The 20,100-nt window shown below is 53.1% G+C and overlaps 1 protein-coding gene across 1 annotated transcript in view; it reads left to right on the top strand.

The window, feature by feature from the left end:
- The first annotated feature begins 1,081 nt into the window (after positions 1 to 1,081).
- LOC133372059 (heparan sulfate glucosamine 3-O-sulfotransferase 4-like) overlaps positions 1,082 to 20,100 on the top strand; it is a 77,839-nt gene continuing 58,820 nt past the window's right edge. The window contains exons 1-2 of the mRNA XM_061600290.1: positions 1,082 to 1,512; positions 2,078 to 2,884. Coding sequence (XP_061456274.1) covers positions 1,082 to 1,512; positions 2,078 to 2,884 — 1,238 coding nt within the window. The remainder of the gene's footprint in view (positions 1,513 to 2,077; positions 2,885 to 20,100) is intronic.

Here is a 20,100-nt window from a genome sequence, read left to right as displayed (position 1 = left end):
CAAACTCAGAATTAATATTGTTATAAAACAGGAAGTATTTTCAGGACCTTCCTTTCTAGCTGCTGAAGTGAGACTTTCCTCGTTTGGCCCCTCAGTAAAATATATTTGTACTGAACAGACTCTGTAAAAAGAAGCTGCTTTCCTGCTTGGGACGACGGGCCGCCTGGCGCCCCTCTTCCCGGCCGCCCAAGCGCAGCGTTTTAGAGCTCAGGTAGCAGAGCGGTTGAGAGGATGAGCTAGGAGCCAGGAAGCTGCCAGCCGAGGTCTTTCTCTTGCCACACCCTTTCAAGGATGGCGGCGGCGGCGGTCAGGAGCAGGCCATCTCTAAGCCTCACCCCCAAACTGCCCTGCAGCCTCAGAATCGTGAGACTGGCCTGCCTTGCAGGGTCCGGAGGAAGTGGATAGGAAGCCCTGCCCCTCCCTCTCTCACCTAACGGGAGAGCCCAGTCCGGATCATGCAATGGGGCAGGAAAATGCTTCTTTACACGCGGCGTGGTTAAGCAGAGGAAGATGGGATTGGCTCCCAGCGGAGGCCACCGACTCGGACGGCTTTGAAGGAGGGTCAGACCAATTCATGGGGCCCTGAATCGTCCCGGTGGCTGGAAGTGGTGTGCTTGCCCCCAGGTCCCCTGCGGGCTTCCCACTGAGGTGGGGTGCGTCTAGTGGGTGAGAACGGGCGAGCGCAGTAGATGGGCGTCTGGGTCTGCCATGCCCAGGCTGGACCGACAGGGTGGCTGAAGGGTGTCCAGGGAGCGAGGGGTCTCCGCTAAGTGGTCTGGAGCAGCGCCCCTCCCCCAGACGAGAGGCCCCGCAGAAAAGAGGAGGAGCGAGAGGAGGACCCCCTCCCGCATCCCCGGGAATCCCCCTCTATGGAAAACTCGGGATGAGGCAGGCTTGCTGTGCTAGCGGGGGGGGGCGGGCGGGGTGCATGTGTGTGCGCCGACGCGTGTTCCTCGGCACGCGACCTCCCCCCCCCATTTTGCTCCACCCAGGATTTGCAAGAGCCCGAGATGGGGCGACGGGGGGGGGGGGTCCTGGCATGGCCGGTCAGCCCTCATCTCTCCTGTATAAAACGACGGCAATGGTCGGAGGCGCCCACAGGGGACCCGACACCAGCGGCCGAACAAGATTGACGGAAGGCACCGGCTCGGCCTTTCAGGGGTCTCCGGTGGACCATCGAGGGACCGTCTTTCTCTGGGCTGGAACGGCGGGCAGAGCCACTTGTCCGGAGGAAATCTTGCTGCTCAAGGCTCCGCGCGCGCGGTCCAAGACCTCCGCCGCCTCGCTGCCGGCAAGCGCGGCTTCCAGGCCCGAAAGCTCCGGCCAGTCTGGGCTCCCGGCGCCTGTCCGCAAGCGACGCGGGACCAGCTCACGGAGGAACCCTCCCTGGTTCTGGAGCAGCGTGGGGGGAAGAGCAGAAGAGACGCGCACCTGCCCCTCCGCGTCCAAACGCCACCTCAACCCGCGCGGCCAGAGCATTGCTCGACCCCTCGGAGGGAGCCGCTCCGCCTGGTCGGCGACAGGGAGCGTTCAGGAGCGGTGGAAAGTGGGGGGGAGGGGCTTTTGTACAAGTGCTCGCGGTGGGAAGATCACGCATAATTCGTGACCATTCCGCACACGCACGCAGGAGGGGGCAGACTGAAAAGCCCCCTGCCAGGTAGGCTACTGTTGTCTCCATCTTACAAAAGGGGAAAGTGAGGCAGAGAAAGACAAAGGCAGCCCCAAGCCACACAGGGAGAGGCCGGGCCCTTTGGAGTCTCCGTCCCGGATGCCAACGCCGCTGCTGGCGGTGCTGAAGCCCCCGCCCGGCTGAGGAGGCGGCGGTCCTGAGCCTCCATCCCCGCAAGCACCACCCAGGACGACGGTTAAGAAGGCTCCGGCGCCCCTTCCCAGGGGAGTCCTCCTCGCCCTCTGCTTCCTGGAAAGGGGTCTGGGGGCGCGCTCCCTCCGGCTCTCCCTCCCTCCAGCTCAGCAACCAGCCGCCGCCGCCGCCGACTACCTCCCTCCGTCCCTCCCCCCTCCCTGGTCCCGCCTCGCCCCGCCCCCCCTCCTGCTTGGCACCCGGCACAAACTTTAGCCGGGGACTCCCTCGCCCGAGAAGCAGCGCGCAGCTGCGGCGACAGGCGGAGGATCGCCCGGGCAGACGCGAGGATCGCCCGGGCAGCGCGCGGGCGGGCAGGCGGGCGGCTGTGCCATGCGGGGCTCCCCCTGGGCAGAGGCGGCGGCGGCGGCGGGGCTGGAGGGCGGCGGCGGGCCGTGCAGCCAGGGGGGCGGCGGCCGGGCGGCTGACAGGATGCGGCCGGGGCTGGGCGCGGGCAGGCGGCATGGCCCCCCCGCCTAAGGGCCCCCCCGCCCGCAAGCTGCTCTGCATGTGCAGCCTCTCGCTGTGCCTCACCTACGTCTGCTACAGCCTCATGGGGGGCCCCGGCGCCCTCCGCTCTCCGCTCGCCCCGCAGGGCGCCCCCAGCCCCTCCCCTGCCACCGCGCCGCCCTCGCCGCCGCCTCGCAACGGGAGCCCTGCGTGGCTCCGGACGCCGCCGCCGCTGCCCGTCTCCGCAGCAGCTCCGAGCCGCGCCTGGGAGCGCGACCCGCCCGAAGTCCCCGGCCCCAGCGGCTCCCCGGACCAGGACCTCAGCGGCGGCGACAGCAGCGCCACCACCGCCACCACCGCCGCCTCCTCCTCCGCTGCCGGCCCCGAAGGCTCCTCCACGGCCACGCCGGACTACGGGGAGAAGCGGCTGCCGCAGGCGCTCATCATTGGCGTGAAGAAGGGAGGCACCCGCGCGCTCCTGGAGGCTCTCCGGGCGCACCCCGACGTCCGCGCCGTGGGCACCGAGCCTCACTTCTTCGACCGGCACTACGAGAAGGGCCTCGACTGGTACAGGTAAGGCCGGCTGCGCATCTTGCCTGGCGGGGGGGGGCTCCTGGAGGCGGAACTGTCAGCCCCGCCGGTCTGGCACCGAGCCGGGGGCGTAAGAAGCGAGGAGGACAGATCCTTGGGGCCCAGCTCGCTCGGGATGGTCCACACTGACTGGCAGCGCTCTCCAGGGGTTTAGGCATGGAATGCTTTGCGGCGCTCCCCGGAGATGCTGCCGGCCCGGGATTGCACCTGGCACGTTCTGCAGGTCCAGCAAGTGCTCTGCCACGCGCCTCTCATTGCCTTCTCGGCGGCCACCTTGAGCCTCCGCTGGCGGCCGAAGAAGGGGGGCTCTCCCTATCCCCGGCAGTTCCCTCCTCGCGGGACGCGTCCGCTCCCAAACCAAGCCCCGGAGGGGATTCTGTCCTCCCCGCCGCAAGCCGCGCCGCCCGAGCGCCTGGAGCTCCCTTCTCCCCTCGGCACTGGGAGTTGCCCCGCGGGCCGAGGGTCGCAGCTGTGCGCGCGGCCCCAAATCCGGGGTCAGAGGCTGGGTCGCCCCTGTCCTGGCGGAGTGGCGGGCCTGGCCGCCGCCTGACAGGCTGGGGGCGCCAGGAGAGGGGAGCCCTTTTCCTCCCGGAGCAGCAGAGGCGGCCGGGCGCTTTGGGCGCCTGGGCTTGCAGCGCTCCTGCCGCGGCTTCCACCTGCGAAGGGTGAGCCGCAAGTCATGCAGGACCCCGCGGGGAGAGGAGGGGAGAGGGCCCCTCTGTGGAGATAAGGTGGGCGGGGCGCGCGAGGGATTCTCCCAACTGGAAAGGATCCAGGGGAGAGACCTGAAGGGGTTGCCGAGCCCGGTCCGGACCCCAAAGCGCCGCGGTTTAGTAGCCCCGGCAGCCCAGAGGGCCTTCGGCAAGACTGGCGGCGCAGCTAGCCTAGGCGCTCAGCGGCAGGCGGCTCCTCGCTTGTCGGAAGGCTCAGGAGCGAACGACTGCCCTGCCCAGCAGGCCAGGCTGGCCCGTGATGAGAGGCCCCTTCCCGTTTGCGCTCCGCTCAGCCCGGCCTCCGGAGAGGAACGTGCGTGAGTTTCATTCTCAAGAGAAGGTCCGGCTTTTCAAAGCTCTTCACAACATTTCAGAGCTGTCCCCAAGGAAACTAATGCAGCGTGGACACCCCCCCCCCCCAGCAGCAAAGTCTTAGTATGGCAGGATCCAGGACTGGGAAGCCACAGGCGGACCGGTGAAATGGAGGGGGACCTCCCAAACGTTGATTCTGGCCCCCTGGGGTTAGAAGACCTCCTCCAGCTTTGGGAGAAGCACTAGAGTATCGCTCCCCCCCCCCGTAAAAGCTTGTCCTAGGTGGGTCCTCCGGAGCAGGAGCTTTCGGATTCTGCCTGGGGCCCCCAATGGAATTCTGCAAGGCCTCTGAGGGGAGGGTTGCCACACGTGCTCCCTTCAAGGCGCCCCTCAGAGCAGAGACCCTCCCCCTTTGGGGCAATTTTCCCAAGAGAGAGTTGGAGGCTTGAGGGGCCTGCGATGCTCCTGTGCGTGGGTGGGCACAGAGGAGCCTCAGCCAGGCCTTGTTTGGGGGCCAGGAAAAGGAGGAGGTTGCTGGGAGAAGGAGATCCCTGGGGGTTAGTAGGGCTTCCCCTGAGTTAGGAGGCTGAGAGCAGGAGGGACAGAGGGAGGCCCCTGCTTTGTTTCATTGAAGTGATCCCTGTCCCCTCAGGTCTTTGCTGCAGTATAAAAGAATAGCAACAACTAGTTAGCCGCCGCTTGTTACACAGAAATGTCTCCAAGTGGCTTACAGCGTATTTGAAAGCATAAGCAAAAGGACATTGTGATACTTACATGAACACACCTGCATCTTATTTTTAAAATGTGCAAATAGTGGATAGGCTGGAAGGGCCAAAAGATAAAATAAAAAGCCAGCCCGTTCGGTGCCAAGAGCAGGCCAGGCACCTGAGGGCCTTTTGAGGCAGGGCTTGCGGCTGGTCAACAGGTGCAGCCTTTCTTGAGCTCCCATTTGTGTTGGTCAGCTTGAAGTTCCCTCTAGGCCATCTGAGGACAGCAGCCCCTGGATGCTCCAGAGCAAGCCTTTGAGTTCCGAAATGCCCCCATTTCTGCTTCCAGGAGAGGGTGTCCTTCAGACCCCCTCTGCCTATGGCCATCCCGATGCACAAAGGCCCAGGTCTGTCTGCCAAGTGGCTGTGATTTCAGGACACTGCATGTCCCTTGCAACTCTCCACCCAGCCCCTCCCTGCCCAGAGTTCCCTGGCTCTGCTTCACAGAGAAGCCCCCTTTCTCTCCTTGTGCAATGGCGCAGGGGGAAGGAGCGCCTGACTGTTCATCTCTGCATTGTTTCGGCTAGGATTCTATCTGCCAAAGATCAAGGAGCTACCAGCTGCTAGCTTGGCTCTGAGGACTGATCTGCCGCCCTCCCTCCCTTCCTCCTCCTGCCTCTCTCCTCCCCAACTGTGCGTGAGGAGAAGGATGCTTCTTCTTGGCTGTTGATCTTATATTTTCTGTCATTTGCTCTCTGTGGCTAATCCTGTTCAGTACAGAGCCAATTATAATTGTGTCTCAGAGCCCACAATACCTGGTTTAGTCTGTATGGCTTTTCTTGCAAGTTGCAGAGACATTGATGGGCGGGCTCTCTGGACTTTCAAAGCGCTATGTGGGCCTTGGGTATGCTGGGCTTGTTCTGATGGCCAAAGTGCAGGGGGGGGGTTAAGCTGGGATCCTACCCATGCATTCCCACAGGAGGCTCCTTGGTATGTATGTGACAAAACGGAACCAGCTGTGTTCTCCAGGAGTTCTCTCCTCAGGCTCTACCCTCCCTCTCACCAAACAAGCTATCTGGAAGGTTGTTGTCCTGAGTAATTTGCAAGTAAGAGGGAGGTGCTGTCCTGCACCCCCCTCTGCCTCATGGTTGAGGGTCTTCAGAGGCTGTCCAACTGCAGCTCCCTCCCGCCCTCCCTCCTTCTCCCACACATAATTTTTCCCAGTGAAAGAGTCTGCACACACACACACACACACACACTGACAGGTGCCTGAACAGACTTCATATGATGATACAGATACATTTGGCTGGTTTATTCAGAGGTCTGATATTGAAAAATGAGGTAAATATTTAGTGTTTCTTCCAGATTTGCACACACGTAATATCACAAACCAGCTTCTCAAGATGTACAACTTTTTGATTCCTAAGCAATTAAATGTGTAACATCTGTTTGTCTGAGGGAAACATACAAAATATTTCTTTCAAGCGACTGTTTTTTAAAATTACTACTGCTACTACTACGACTATTCCTGCTACGAGTACTACTACTATTACTACTACCCCTAAAGTCAACTGCAGGTTATGTCAGTCTAAAGTCATGTGAGCAATGGATCAACATTCATTTATAAGTGGTGCCTATGGCTCACTTCAAATTGGGTGAAAGTGGAGGTCCCCCCCCCAAATGAGTTTGGCTCATTTCTGAGATGATTCAAATTCAGCCTGGCCTACCCTCTCTCTCTCTCTCTCTTTCTCTCTCTCTCTCACACACACATGCACACACAAAGACACACACTTTCTTTTGAACCCTCCCTACTTTTCTGGTAGTGATGCTGTGGTGTCCAACAACATCTGGAGAGCTGAGGGTTAGTCATCTCTGTAGTGGCCCTTGTGAAGATGGCATTGCTGCTGAGGTCTTGCTGCCACCCATAGCACCATTTCAGATGTGGGGCGGGGGGGGCAAGGACAGAAAGAGAGACCCTCCCTTGGCTCACATGGCTTAGGGCTGAGCCAAGTCTTCTTTTTCCACAGGAGGCTGTCTTCATCCTTGGGAAACTCACTGGGTCTCTCTTCTGAGATCTCCAGGTCTTCTCTCGCTCTTCACCTTCTGCTAGCCTTTGAACTCTCTACTAGCTCAAGAATTCCCTCCTCCATTGCTGAGCAGTGTCCTGAGCTCTGAGCCTTATGTTTAAGCCTGAAGTTTAAAGGCTCCTTTTTTTTTTTTTTTACTATCCAGGGTTTTAACATTTGCTCAAAATCATCTCGGTGTATATGTGTACATGTCACTGGCTTGCATGCTGAGAAGCGTGGGAGCTGGTTGGCATTCCATTTGATGTCCTCTCCTGTTTTCATGCATTTGCTTCCCCCCCCACATAGCTCAGATTTTAGTGAGAAGGGGAAAGTGCCTTGCAGAAGTCGCCTGAGGTTGCTTCCAGGTTAAGGACATGTCTTAACAGAGAAAGATGGCAATAGGCATAGGAGGCTTGTCTAACCTGAACTGTTCAGTGGTGAAATAATAATAGGCAATCAGCTCAGCTGCCTACACAATGGTCTGTTTGGGAGGCCCAAGTGGTTGCTGACTGGTGGCTCTTCCAAGTTCTCTGCAGACTCCAGAAAGGGAGAAGTTTGTGCTGCATAGTGGTTGCTTTTATCTGAAAGTTAACACCATATCCTAAGGACACAGCAGCTTCTCTATCTCAAAGATCACAAAAATAACATTTACTAAATGAATGTTACTACAAGTATTCCCTCCGCTAGGGGTGTAGTTGTCTAGGGTCCAGGGGAATCTTAGATCCCTTGCTTTTTTGGGAACGGGGTCCCAGCAAGGTCCCTCTGTCTCCAGCATCCTTTCCTGCTGGTTGGAGCCAATCAGAGTGAAAGAAGTCAAGCCAGTCACTAAGTAGACTCTTCTCAGTAGCTAATATACTTTCCTTTCATGCTGATTGGCTCCTGGGGCATCTGTTGTTGTGGGAGAATTGCAGTCAGGATGGACTGAGGAGTGTGGAGATGACAACAGACAGCAAGCAAGTGAGGCAAATTGGAAAAGGAGGAGGGAGGGGAGAACTTGGGCTGAAGGGTCTCTCTCTCTGCTGCAATGCCTTGAGCTTGTTTATTTACAAGGATCTTTTTCTCAACCCAGCAGCAAAAAAAGGGGGGGGGAAGGGAAGATGTGTGGTTTTGTTCCAGCCCAAAGCCAGGAGTAGTGGAGGAGGAGATGGGAAAGAGAGAATAATGCATTCAAGGCAAGGGGAGAAAGTGTGTGTGATGGTACTTCATGTTTTAATGATGTTCTATATATGTGGGTCATGCATGGTAAGATGAAATGTAAATTGCCTGAGTGAGTGACTCTGTGTGTGTGGTACAGCCAACACCCGAGGCTAGGACCAGGAATTCCCATGCCCAAGTTTCCTTTCTTAAAATTCATAAGCTCTGCCCAAATGCAGTTACTCTGAGTTTTAGTATGACAACTAAGAAGGGAAACTCAGCAAAGGAAGTTCCTTGCCTTACAGCATCTTAGTACATTTGCCCATGTAAGTGCACAGAAAATAGTAGATCTAGCTGAAAGGCAACACATGGAGATCTGCATTTATCATTGCAATGCATCAGTAAGGGAAAGTCCTCCAAACAAAGTAAGAGACTGAAAGCTCTTTTATTGTATAATCTCTAATTCTAAAAGGGGCTGTGACTGTGGGGGGCCGTGGCATGACTATCTTGAAGGGACCCTGCATTTCTGAATTTGCCACTGTGCTACTGCCCTCCACCTGGTGAATGAAAACTCTGCACACATAGCCGAGTGAAGTCCATCCTGATGTTTGCGGTATGTTGGATTCCACGCCGCCTTTACAGGAAGGAACTGAATATTTCAGACAGAAGCTGGCAATGTCACACTGAAAACACCTCTTTGAGGCATATGAGTGGGCATGTCCTGTGGTGTCTTCTCTCTGGTCAGAAATTATATCATATTAACTTTATTTTAGTGAAATCCTTCATATTTATGGATGTTCACATACTCTTCAATTATATTCCTGTGGTGTGGGGACTAATGGGTGGCCGACAAAAGTGAACTTTGTGAACCTTTATGGTGGCTAAGAGACCTGTACTGCAGTGGTGGGAGGACAAGCCCTGGGGGTCTGAAGATCTCACTGCCCGTTCTATGGCTTAGAACCACCAGTCTCTTTTAGATACCTATTTGGACATATGGACTGTTTATAGTAATCTGCATGTTTAAATCAGAACTGATGGAATTGTTTTATTGTTAATGTCAGCTGGCAATGTTTTTATATTTTTTCCACTCTTTTGTCATAATTGCGCCCCCCCCCATCAAAGTCCATCTTGGAAAACTGGGCGAGTGCCACACTTGCCTGGCACAGGCCCATCTCCTTTCCCCAAATATGCAGTCTTAAGGAATAGTTCTGTGTGATTTGAAAGTTTGCTCCTACCCAGCCTAGTGTCTAAAATGCTGCTCTCTACCCCAAGGCATTGCTTCATGTACTCTGAATATTTCCCTCACTGAATGACTCTCTCGCTAGTTTGCCAGATATTTTGCTTTGAATATACTTAGAAATAGAACGGATGAGATTGCAGAACAGGGCCCATTTTCTGCAGTGACCTTTTGATGGGGTGGACTTCAGAACGGACTTGGGTGCTTTTTGGCTGTGAGGAGCCAGAAGGGTTGGATTTTGCAATGTCTGCTCCTTCCTGCTAATATTGGTCAGCTTTTGAAAGAGGCTGGACTGGGGCATTGCATTTTTCTTCCTGATGATATAAGCTTTTCCAACCCCTTGGCAATTCCTGCATTTTGGCGGATGCGTCTTGCGTGGGGATGTTCTGTATCCTCTCACTTATGTCTTTGGGAAGGGCTATTGATTTTCTTGGCTCTTCCTGAGCAATCTTCTCTATCTCTGAGAAGGAGTGGTTTCAGGTGCGTCTTGGATCTTGGGCTGTGAGGGAAAACAAACAGGCCCTAAAGATCAAGAGGAAACACTCGCATCTCTGCTCTTGCAGGAGGATCTTTCTTTCTTTGCTGGTGATGTTTGCATTCCCCCTCCTTAGGCAGAGATTTTTACACCTGCAAAAGGAAGTGGACTGCTGGGAGGCTGCCCAATGGAGGCCCAGTTCCCTTCTGTGTGCATGCATGTCATTCCTTGGCATGCATTGCTGAGTGTCCCAGGTAAGATCAGTGGGTCGGTTCCAATGAGCAGAAGTGAGGCTGGGCCCCCTGTGCTCCCAGGGTGTGCAATCCTTGCTTCCACCTTGCTTGCAAAGAAACCTTTGGAAGGTTGCCGCTTCCCCCACAGCAGGCTATGCATCCTCCTTGGCTGTGCATGCCTGTTCATATCCAGGTTTCATAGGCGCCCTCCAACCCTGACCTGGTGAGGTTCTTGTAAGTCAGCACTGTCATCCTAACCGTGTGTGGCAGGTACTCCTGCACCCCTTGCTGTAAGTCCTGAAGTCCTGATGGATGACTCTGAACAGAGAGGCCTCCTGGCAATTGCCCTAGGCAGTTGTGATCACAGCACTAGTGGAGGGTGGAGAGAGTGGCTGCTGTTGCCCCAGCGCTCTGAGGAAAGAGGACTGGGCTGCTGAGCTTTTTGGACCCCTTGCTGCCAGAACCTCCAGGCCTGGCCTTGCCCTTCTGATGGCCTGGAGGCAGCCACACTTTCCCACCTTTGAGAAGGGACATGCATTTATATATTTTCACCCTTGCTTCATATGGGGAGTTCAGAGCAGGCTGCATCAGGCTTCTTTTCTGTGAGGTCTCTCCACCTAGCGACCGGACAAGCCAGGCCTGACAAGGGTCACTCACAGAAAGAATCCGGGTGCCTTGCCACCATCCTCTTGCCAAGACCCGCTCCTTGAATGATACCAGCTGCTGAAGACTTAAGAAGAGGGAAGGATATCCCCATCATTTCCTGCATGTGAATTTGCCAGCCCAGACACAATGTCAACAGATTGGTTACTGCAGCTTTCCCCAGCCTGATGCCCTTCAGATGCTCCGGACTACAACTCCCATCAGCCCCAGCCAGCATGGGCTAGCTACTGAGTTAGGTGGTCTGGGGGTTTATTAGTTGTCCTGGCATTGCACATCTTTTGCCAAATACATGGATGGGGTCTGAACTGGCAATGACTGACATCTTGGCGCTGCAGTGGAGATCTCTCAGTGAGTATGCTGGTATAGCACAGTGGGGAGGAGAGCCTGGCTGAGAGTCCAGAGTCTGTGAGTTCAAATCCCCGCTTGTGTCTCCTGGGTGTCAAGGGCCAGCTAAAGATCACCCCCACAGGGAGTGGCTCAGGGGTTACGTGCCCTGCCACCTGTGCAGCCGTGGGCAAGCTGAGCAGGCCCTAGCCAGCTAGGGAGGACTAGCATTTTTCTTCCTGATGATAATGGTAAACCCCCTCTGAATACCGCTTACCATGAAAACCCTATTCATAGGGTAGCCATAAGTCGGGATCAACTTGAAAGCAGTCCATTCCCATTTTCCTGTTGACCAACTGTGCAGTAGCAGTGAATGCCAAATCCTTGCTAGGATTGTTAGGAAAGGATATGGACTAAAACTGTCCATATCCTCATGCTGCTATGCAATTCTGTGGTACAGCCATATTTGGAATGCATCTCAAAAAGGATATTGTAGAGTGGGAAATGAATGCAGACTAGGGCAGCAAAATGATCAGAGCAACATCCCTGTGAGGAAAGGCTACTATGATCAGGACGTTAGTTTAATAAGAAGGCAAGTAAGGGTGGACATGATAGAGTGATTTAATAATAATATGCATGGTTTGAAAAAAGCAGACAGAATTTTTCTCATATTATCATATATATTATTATAATATGGGGAAAATAATATTGTGTCTCAATTGCTCACTAGGGCAGGATATTGTCCATATGTTACCTGGCTGCTGCACAGTTGCTGCCTATTAGCTGCCATGCTACGTTCAAGGTGTTTGTTATGGTGTACAAAGCCCTATACAGCTTGGGACCAGGATACCTGAAAGATTGTCTTACCCCTTATATACCCAGTTGATCGCTGCGCTCTGCAGGTGAGGGCCTCCTGCAGATGCCATCTTATCAGGAGTTCCATTCTGCACAACATAGGAATTGAGCCATTAGTGTTGTGGCACCTGCCCTTTGGAATTCTGTCCCCTTAAGACCTTCTGTAGCGCAGAGTGGTAAGTGGCAGTAATGCAGCCGAGGCTCTGCTCACAGCTGGAGTTCGATTCCAATGAAAGGAGGAAGTCGAATCTCCGGTAAAAGAGGTCGAGGTCCACTCAGCCTTCCATCCATCCGTGGTCGGTAAAATGAGTACCCGGCATACACTGGGGGGTAAAGAAAGGCCGGGGAAGGAACTGGCAATCCCACCCCATATATACGGTCTGCCTAATAAACTTCGCAAGACGTCACCCTAAGAGTCGGAAACGACTCACACTAAAAGTGTGGGGACACCTTTACCTTTTTAAGTATTAGAAAGGTGCCATCTCTGTTGACTGTCTGCATCTGTACTGGAATTGTTTTTTTAATATGTTTTGTTAAGATTTTTTAAAAATGATTTTAATGTTTTATCAGTTGTTTATTGCCCTGGGCTCCTTTTGGGAGGAAGGAAGGGACATAAATTAAATAAAGAAATAAGAAAAAGGAAAATGAGGACAAACAAAAGGCAGTCCTTCTCTGCACAGCAGACAGTTCAGCTCTGTGTAATTTGCTGCCACGAGGTCTTGTGATGGCCACCAGCATGGGTGACTTTACAAGCGGATTAGACAAAGTCATGGCAGAGAAGCCTCAACAGCTACATCAGAGGCAGAAGTTTCTGGGGAACAGCAGCAGCCGGAGAGACCTGATGTCCTCCAGTCCTCCTTGTGGGTTTCCCACAAGCCCTGTTCACATGTTCACCTAAACACTTGAGGGCCAAAGACATAGACCTGGGCAGAGACATGCCCGCAAGTCCCACCCCAATGTCCTCAGGCATGGCTGTTCCTCTGTAGACATGCAGGCCTTGCACAGAGTTTGTAAGCACATTCTGCTAATAAGAAAGGTGTCCTGATCACAGGAGGGTTTCCATCTGTGTTCCACAGAAACCCCATGCGGACCTTTGTAGTAAGCACATGAAGGTCTAAAGAGGAGCCCAAGCTTGGGGTGGGGATGGGGGCCTTGTGCGCTGCCCCTTGCCCCTTCCATATTTTTAGGCCTCTCCTGAACAGGGCTAGAGTCATCTGGTGGGTCACTGTGAAGAACACGGTGTTGTCTGATGTGTGCTGCTCTGATCCAGCAATGCTTTCGTCCTTATTGTGTCAGGACTTGAAATGAAGCAGGCACGGACAAACACACACAGCTCAACTGCAACAAAACCTAAACCTGGGTTCCCTGAGGACCTGAACTTCTGACACAGGACCAAACAACACAGGAACATTGTGGGAAATGCCTTATACCAAGTCAGAAGCCAGGGTCCATCTGGTATGTATGTGTGTGGGGGGTCACCTTGGCTAGTAGGCCCCTAAAGGTTCGATTGCTGGCCCCTGCAGGTCTGACCCCAAATCAGGACAGAGGAGGCTAGGAAGTCAGGCCATTGGGTCCATCCAGCTCAGTATCATCTATACCAGGTGTGGGGAAGGTTTGGCCCTCCAGATGTTGCTGAACTACAATTCCCTTCAGCCCCAGTATGCATGGCCAGTGGCCAGGGATTATGGGAGTTGTAGCTCAGAAACATCTGGAGGGCCAAAGCTTCCCCACACCTGGTCTACACCAACTGGCAGCTGGTCTCTAGGGTTTCAGGTAGGGCTGTCTCCCAGCCCCACCTTGAGGTGCTGCTGGGGATTGAACCTGGGACCTTCTGCATGCAAAGCAGGCGCTCTGCCACTGAGCTATGGCCCTTCTCCTTGACCAGGGCAGCATGTGGCCAATGTTTTACTTGTGCTCCTGAGTGGCCGAGAGGAGTTCCTGCTTGGCTTGCTTGAAGTGGCGGCTGACATCCTTGTTATTTTGTTAACTGTATGAGAGATGCCTTGATTATAAAGCAGCTTCCCTCTCCCACACACAACAGGGGTCTGTTTTGTCCCTCTTGTACCTTTCTCTCCATCATCCATGGCCTGCTATGAGAGGAAGGGCAGGGTAGCAATGCAATAAATAATATTCTTGGGGTTAGGCAAAGGGAAAGGTGGAATTGGCTGCTGTTAAGTGAACTAACGAGTATCTAGATACACAAAAAGCAGGGCTTGCTTCCTCCATCACCACCACTGCCGCCTGTGGAACCGGGAGCAACATGAAATGCTCCTTGGGAACAGCAACGGGGCTTGCTTCCCAAAGAGCTGGAGGTGAAGGCCTTGATGCTCCAATGGAGAGCGCTAGCAGCAGTCCAAATGGGCGACACCTTGTGCCGAGGGAGGACAGAATTGTCCACGTCATTCCGTGGCTTTCTGATTCTCTGCTTGTTGTCATGGGGATCCTTCTTTTTCCCTGAGTTGTTATATTGTGCACTTCAGCAGAAATTTTCTTGCTTTGGGGGCTGTGGGGCTCATGTGGGACATTTTTCACTTCTTGTGGTGCCGTGGTAATTCCTTACAAATGATTTTTGCTTGAAGTGATTTCAATGAATTGAGAAGGGTATGAGTATGAATGAACGGCTAAGCTTTTAGCACCAAATCCAGTTGAGGGACACGCACTATCAAACTCCCTCAAGCATTCACTGTGGATATTATAATTTTGCTGGCACTACATAAATAGGCAGCAGACCTCCATAATTTAAAATCTTCTTTGAAATCTGCTTTTCTATCCTCTTTGTAAAGTAGTGCCTGGAGTCCCTAATGACCCCCCAAAGTTTCCTTGACAATTTATTTCCACTATGCAAAGTTTTAACCTTCATCCTGTGATGCAAACCCTTCGCTGCTGCTGTTGCTGCTTCTGTGTGACTGCAAAGAGCTGAAACTCACCTCTCCCCAGGGATCCCCAAGGGCAAGGTGGGGGACCCCAGGACCAGGCACTCAATGTGGCCCTCCAGGCCTCTCTACAGGCCCTCAGAATTCTTCACAGACCACACCCCTTGCTGGCCCTGCTCCACCCCCTTCCGCTGTTTCCTATCTCAGGTTGGGAGCTACCCTTGAGCTGCAATGAGGCCTCTTGGTGGCCTGGATGGAGAGATGTACAGGCAGCAACCTCGGCTGTTGCATGGCTGGACTGCAGCGACTGTTCAGTCCCACCCCCCATGGCGCATGGCCCAAGGGAGGTTGCCGCCCTTGGGCTGGAATATGTTCCCCACCTGGACTGAAAGGAGCTGCCTGAGGATGATGCCATCATCTTGGGGCCTCCCCTAGCGATGATGCCATCTGCCCCCCGGCCAGTTTCTGCAGGAGACTGGCTGGTCTCTTGCCCACCTTGTTGCCTGCTGCAAATCTTGAACATTGTGTGGCAAGGGGGGGCACTTGCACCCCTTTCTGGAGGAGGCTCCGGACACCTGCTTCCTCCTCCTCCACAACTCAGGAGAGCCACCGAGGGCGCCCGGTGGAGAAAGAGGTGCCCTTTGATCTGGGAGACTGGGCCCACCTACCTGTCCCTTGCCATTCTCCCCCCCCCCCGGTAAATGAATCAGTCCATCAAACCCAGCCATCTGCAACGGGGGAATTATTTAGAGCTATGTGTGACCTTGCATCTAACCCTCACCATGCAGGCCTGAAGCTGCTGGCATGGAACGGGACAATCAGTGGGTGGAGAGGGGGCTCTGCCCCCTTGCTCATCCCCTACCACCCCCCCAAGGTAAGCAGTTTTTCTCCATCTGAATGAGCCCGTGGGGGGCAGGACTTGGGAGACCAGGGGTCTGTGCTGTATTCTGAGGGCTTAACCCAGTCAGGGCTGGATTTCATCGGGGCTGCTCCCACCGTGTGCACGCGTCTCTGCAGGGCTCGGGCTCAGGGCGCCTCCTCAAAGCTCTTTACTTCTGCAGCTCGCCCATCCTCCTCCCATGAGCTTGGGAGGCTTCAGACTTTCTGTGTTCGAGCAGCAGCAAATTTCTTCTTGGAGGTCCAGGGCGGCTGTTTGCCCATTTAAGTTGCGGAGTCAGGGAGGAGCATCTTAGTGGCCTCTAACTGAACCCCACTGGGGGATCCAAAGAGGGGCCCGTGCCCTGGGACACTGCTGCTCACGGGATCTGCTGTGGGACTTTTCTCTTGCTCTTTGTCCAGTTCCAGAAGGCCACTTGCCTATGTCAGGCACTGGAAAACCTTCTGATCTCTTGGGGCAAACCTTCCCCTCGCAGACCCTCTCTCCACCTCCCACAGGCCTTCCTGTGAGCACAGTGTTCATCCTCGGTTGTTTTTATTCTTCTTCTTCTTCTTCTTCTTCTTCTTCTAATCCAGGTCTATGCATGGCAGTCCTCCTTTCTATTAATGTATTTTATCTCAAAAGAGGTAGAAAGAAAAATCTTTTTAAACAGGCAGACTCTTTGAAAGATGGAGAAATGTATTTGTAGTTATAAAGAAACTGGCTATTTCTGTAAATCTTCCATTTTCCCTTCCTTAGAGTATCTGCACCCTTCTGGTAAATCTCCCCCTCCCTCCCCCTGTCAGATTTTACATCCTGCAAGCATCAAAGTATGGATCATAAACCCCTCGGCTCTTTATGACTTCAGCGCATCAATCGCCAGGCACATTTTATGTAAATGAAGGTATTTACCTCAGCAAACTCTCCCATGAAGTATGCCAGCTTCTCTGAAGAATTTATTTTGCAACATAAACAGGAGAAGAGTGTACCTAAAATTCATTGGAGGTTTGAAAGTCATGTACGCCTTCAAGCCTGCTGTGCATGTGCATTTGTGGGGGCTGAGAGATGAGTGGGGAAAGCACCCAAGAAGTGGCGTGTGAGGAGGAAAGCTGGGATCCCACTAGACAAGGGGTGGAGGAGGGACCTCTTTCACTCTGAGGGCCACATGCCCTTCTGGGGGCCAGATACCAGTGGTAGGTGGGGCCAGGAGCAAAAGTGGGTGGAGTCATGAATGCAAATTTCATCTTTGTGTGGTAGGCTGGCTTCTGCCCACCCCTCCTCTCTGTCCTCCACCCGGGCAAGCAAAAGGCATCATCAGAGGTCCAGGAGCACTCCAGGAGGGTGTGGAGCAGGGCCGTGAGGGGTGTGGCTTAGGAAGAAGGGGTGTGGCCTGAGGAGAGTTCCAAGGGCCAGATGGAGAGGCCTGGAGGGTGTCATTTGGCCCCCCAGGGCAAAAATTCCCCACCTCTGCAGGAGACCATCCTTCCTTGGCCTGACTGGGCTGGCTGGGGCTGATATGAGTTGTAGTCCAAACCGCCTGGAAGGTGCTGGGTTGGGGAAGGCTGCCGTGCAGAACAAAAAAGGCCCCTGTTCCTCTGCTGGTCCAGATGCCATCTTCCTCTGCTACAAAAGCATAAAGTCTGCATTCCTGGCTAAGGCTTTACCCCGCTCTGTGTCTGGTGCTCTGCCTTCTCCCCTGGGGGACTGGCAAACAGTAAAGGGGCTAATGTGTGGCTGTGGGGGGCTGGGGCTGGGGAGGGGGTGAGTGGAGGGGGTGTGACCCTGTGGGAGGGGCATGCAGAGGGAGTTTCTGCAAGGGAGATGGAAGAGCTAAGCACTAGGCCAGTAAGCAGGGCAGATGCTGCTCTGGGTCTGGTGGCTTTCAGCGCCTCATGGTGGTGTGGACTCCCCATCATTTTCCTTGTGTAAAACAGAGAAAGAGACTCTTTCTTGTTGCTTGAAATGGCTTCTCTACATTTGCCTCGATTCCAACTTCTGTGCCACCTTTCCAAAGAGACGCAAATCTTGGAGGGTGCCCATTTCTCCCACAACCACCTGACTGTCTGGCACAACAGCCTCCGTGGGCAGTTTCAGGGACTCACCAGGGCTTGGAAAGTGCTTCTCCTTAGAGTCTGTGCCGCCCCCTAGCTCTGTTTCAGCTGTGCAGGAGACAGTCTCCCCAAGAACGGGAGGGTAGCTTCCAGATGGCTCTCTTTCTCTCCCAGAGGAGATCTCTGATGGACGATGGCCTCTTCCCTTGGAGAATACAGCCAGGCATCGATCCTACTCTGTTTTGCATGCAAAGTCAGTGCTCGCACCTTTCGGCCAATTTCCCAGCTATTTATTTGAACTAAATGAATCTCAGCTTCATCCAGGGCATCTCGGCACGTACATTTAACGCTCCTAAGCCACTTATTTTCATGAGGTGTTTTACTGTATATGTCTGTATATGCTGTTGGCTGAAGATACCTGCAGGAAAGAGCCTTGCACCCATACTGTGGGATAAGGGAGGCAAGGCACAGAACTGAGCCAAGCAGAGCTGTGACTTCCTCGTCATCTGTGCATTGGCATTTGTGTTTATGTTCTTCCTGTCTGCTAGTTCCTTTCTGGGAATAAAAGGAGAGGTTAGTGATGTAGCCGACATCAACGTGTCCTTTGAGGTCTCTGATTCCACTCTTGTAAAAAATGAAATGAAATGAAATTGGCTTCGATATCATGAGACTCTTTGTTCTGATAAATATGGGACCGTTGGCTTGCCCTGATGCTCACTGTGTAGGCGTGATGATGTCACACAGGAAGCATTCATGCCCCTTCCAGAAAACAGAGGGATGCCAGCCTTTGAAATCCACTTTGCGAATTCCTTGGGTTTGGAGGTAGAGCCAAGAAATCATGCCCAGCAGCCTTTGGAGGGCCTTGGACAGGTTCAGGGTTGAAGCCCAGTGTCTTTGGCAGCGGTGTAGTCATCCAGGGTCTCAGGGGGTCTTAGTCCCCCTACTTTTTGGGGGGAGCAGGGTCCCTATATCACCAGCATCCTACAAACCAATCGGCATGAAAAAGGAGTATGTTAGTCACTGAGAAGAATCTTCTAACATGTTTCCTTGTCCTTTACTGCTGATTGGAGCCAATCAGAGAGAAAGGAAGTGAGTCAGACATTGAGAAGACTCTTTTCAGTAGCTCCCCCCTTTCATACTGATTGGCTTCTGTCTGTTGTTGTGGGGGAGGGCACTAGCAAGGATCTCATTCTCATCCCAGGAGCAAAAACAGGGTGTGTGTCGCTGTGACTATCATGAGGGGACCCTGCACTTCTGAATTTGCCACTATGCTACTAGTCTTGCTTTTGCATTGGGTTCCACCTCCAGAGGCTTCTCTACAACTCCAGATGTTTTGGACTACAGCTCCCATCAGCTCCAGCCAGAAGATGCTGAGCATCACACGGTTGTGCTGTTTGGGGCTGGTGGGCGTAGTGATCCAAAACTTCTGGAAGGCACCAGATTGGTGAAAAATGACCTCAAACAACTCTTTTAAAAAAAATATCAAGCAAAACTCTGCTACCAAACAAGAGTGCTGCCTCCCTGGGGGGTTAATGATCTGTTTTCTTATTTGCATAAGATCACAACAGCCCCAAACCTTTATTGATTCCATTTGCTACTCCTGTTTCCATGTTCCAGGGAAGAGTCAATTGGGTGATTCCAGCCAGTTGGGGATCACATAGTAAATGGGATGATGTCATGGTATTATGTAGCCAATCAGGTTTATGTTACATGATGACTTCAGTGAGAGACTAATGGAACTAAAGAGGCAAGACTTTTCAATGTCACTGCTGGAAAATGTTTGAAAGAGGATGAGGGTGAGTTTACACTATGGTATTCTGGGAACATTCTCAGCAGTTTCAGCTTAACCCTGTTACTGATGCGTGGGTGCCCCATGAATATAAAGGCTCGGTCTGAAAATTTGGTATCTCTGAAAACTTGTCATAATGCTGGTTTGCCTGGTGATCAAGGAAATCTTTGGTGGCGGCTGTTTCGATCATTTTGCAACCTAGAGAAGGCAAGTGTGTGCTTATGATATTTGTGTCATACATGCATAATTCCCATAAGCTGCCTTTTGATGGGAGTGGGTCTGTGTGGAGCTACTCAGTGCCTGAACTGAGATGAAAAGGGGCATGTCTGATGCTGTGGGCACACTTCACACACATCCAGGTCAAGAATAGCCAAGATTCCTTACTCAGCTCAAAATCCTCTGGAAGTCTAAGCAAATCAAAGAGGAACGCCTGAAGCCAGGACTTCATTGGCAAAGCAGCACCTCCAGCCACAGAATTGGAAGATCCAGCAAGTCACAGAGCTCATTCTTATGCAAAAAGGGTTTTTATCTCGCTAAATGCTATTCAGCATCATTACTCATTGCAGGAAGGTGATGGCTGGCCTTGTTTAAGGGGCTGAACTTTGCAACCTGAGCTGAAAGCTTATTTGTGCCGACTTGGGCCTGATGCTTTATTGCTCCTAAATTGTACCGATGATGTTAGAGCAAGTGTTGTTAGGTTCTCCATTAAGATTTGTTAAAGTTTTATACTATGGGCTGCTTTACCCCTTTTTTTTTGATCCACAGAAGCAGCTTTGCTTCATCCTTGTGTGTGTGCATTCATAAGCAACTGTGTCAGTTGGAGTTGGCAGAAATTCCTGAGATGAGGCATCATAATTACAAAGTACTAATATACAATGCTTAGAGTAGG

Source organism: Rhineura floridana, chromosome 17, assembly GCF_030035675.1.
Source record: "Rhineura floridana isolate rRhiFlo1 chromosome 17, rRhiFlo1.hap2, whole genome shotgun sequence".
Taxonomy (NCBI): Eukaryota; Metazoa; Chordata; class Lepidosauria; order Squamata; family Rhineuridae; genus Rhineura; species Rhineura floridana.
Note: the sequence above shows the minus strand (reverse complement) of the source record. Positions and strands in the feature narration are given on the sequence as shown.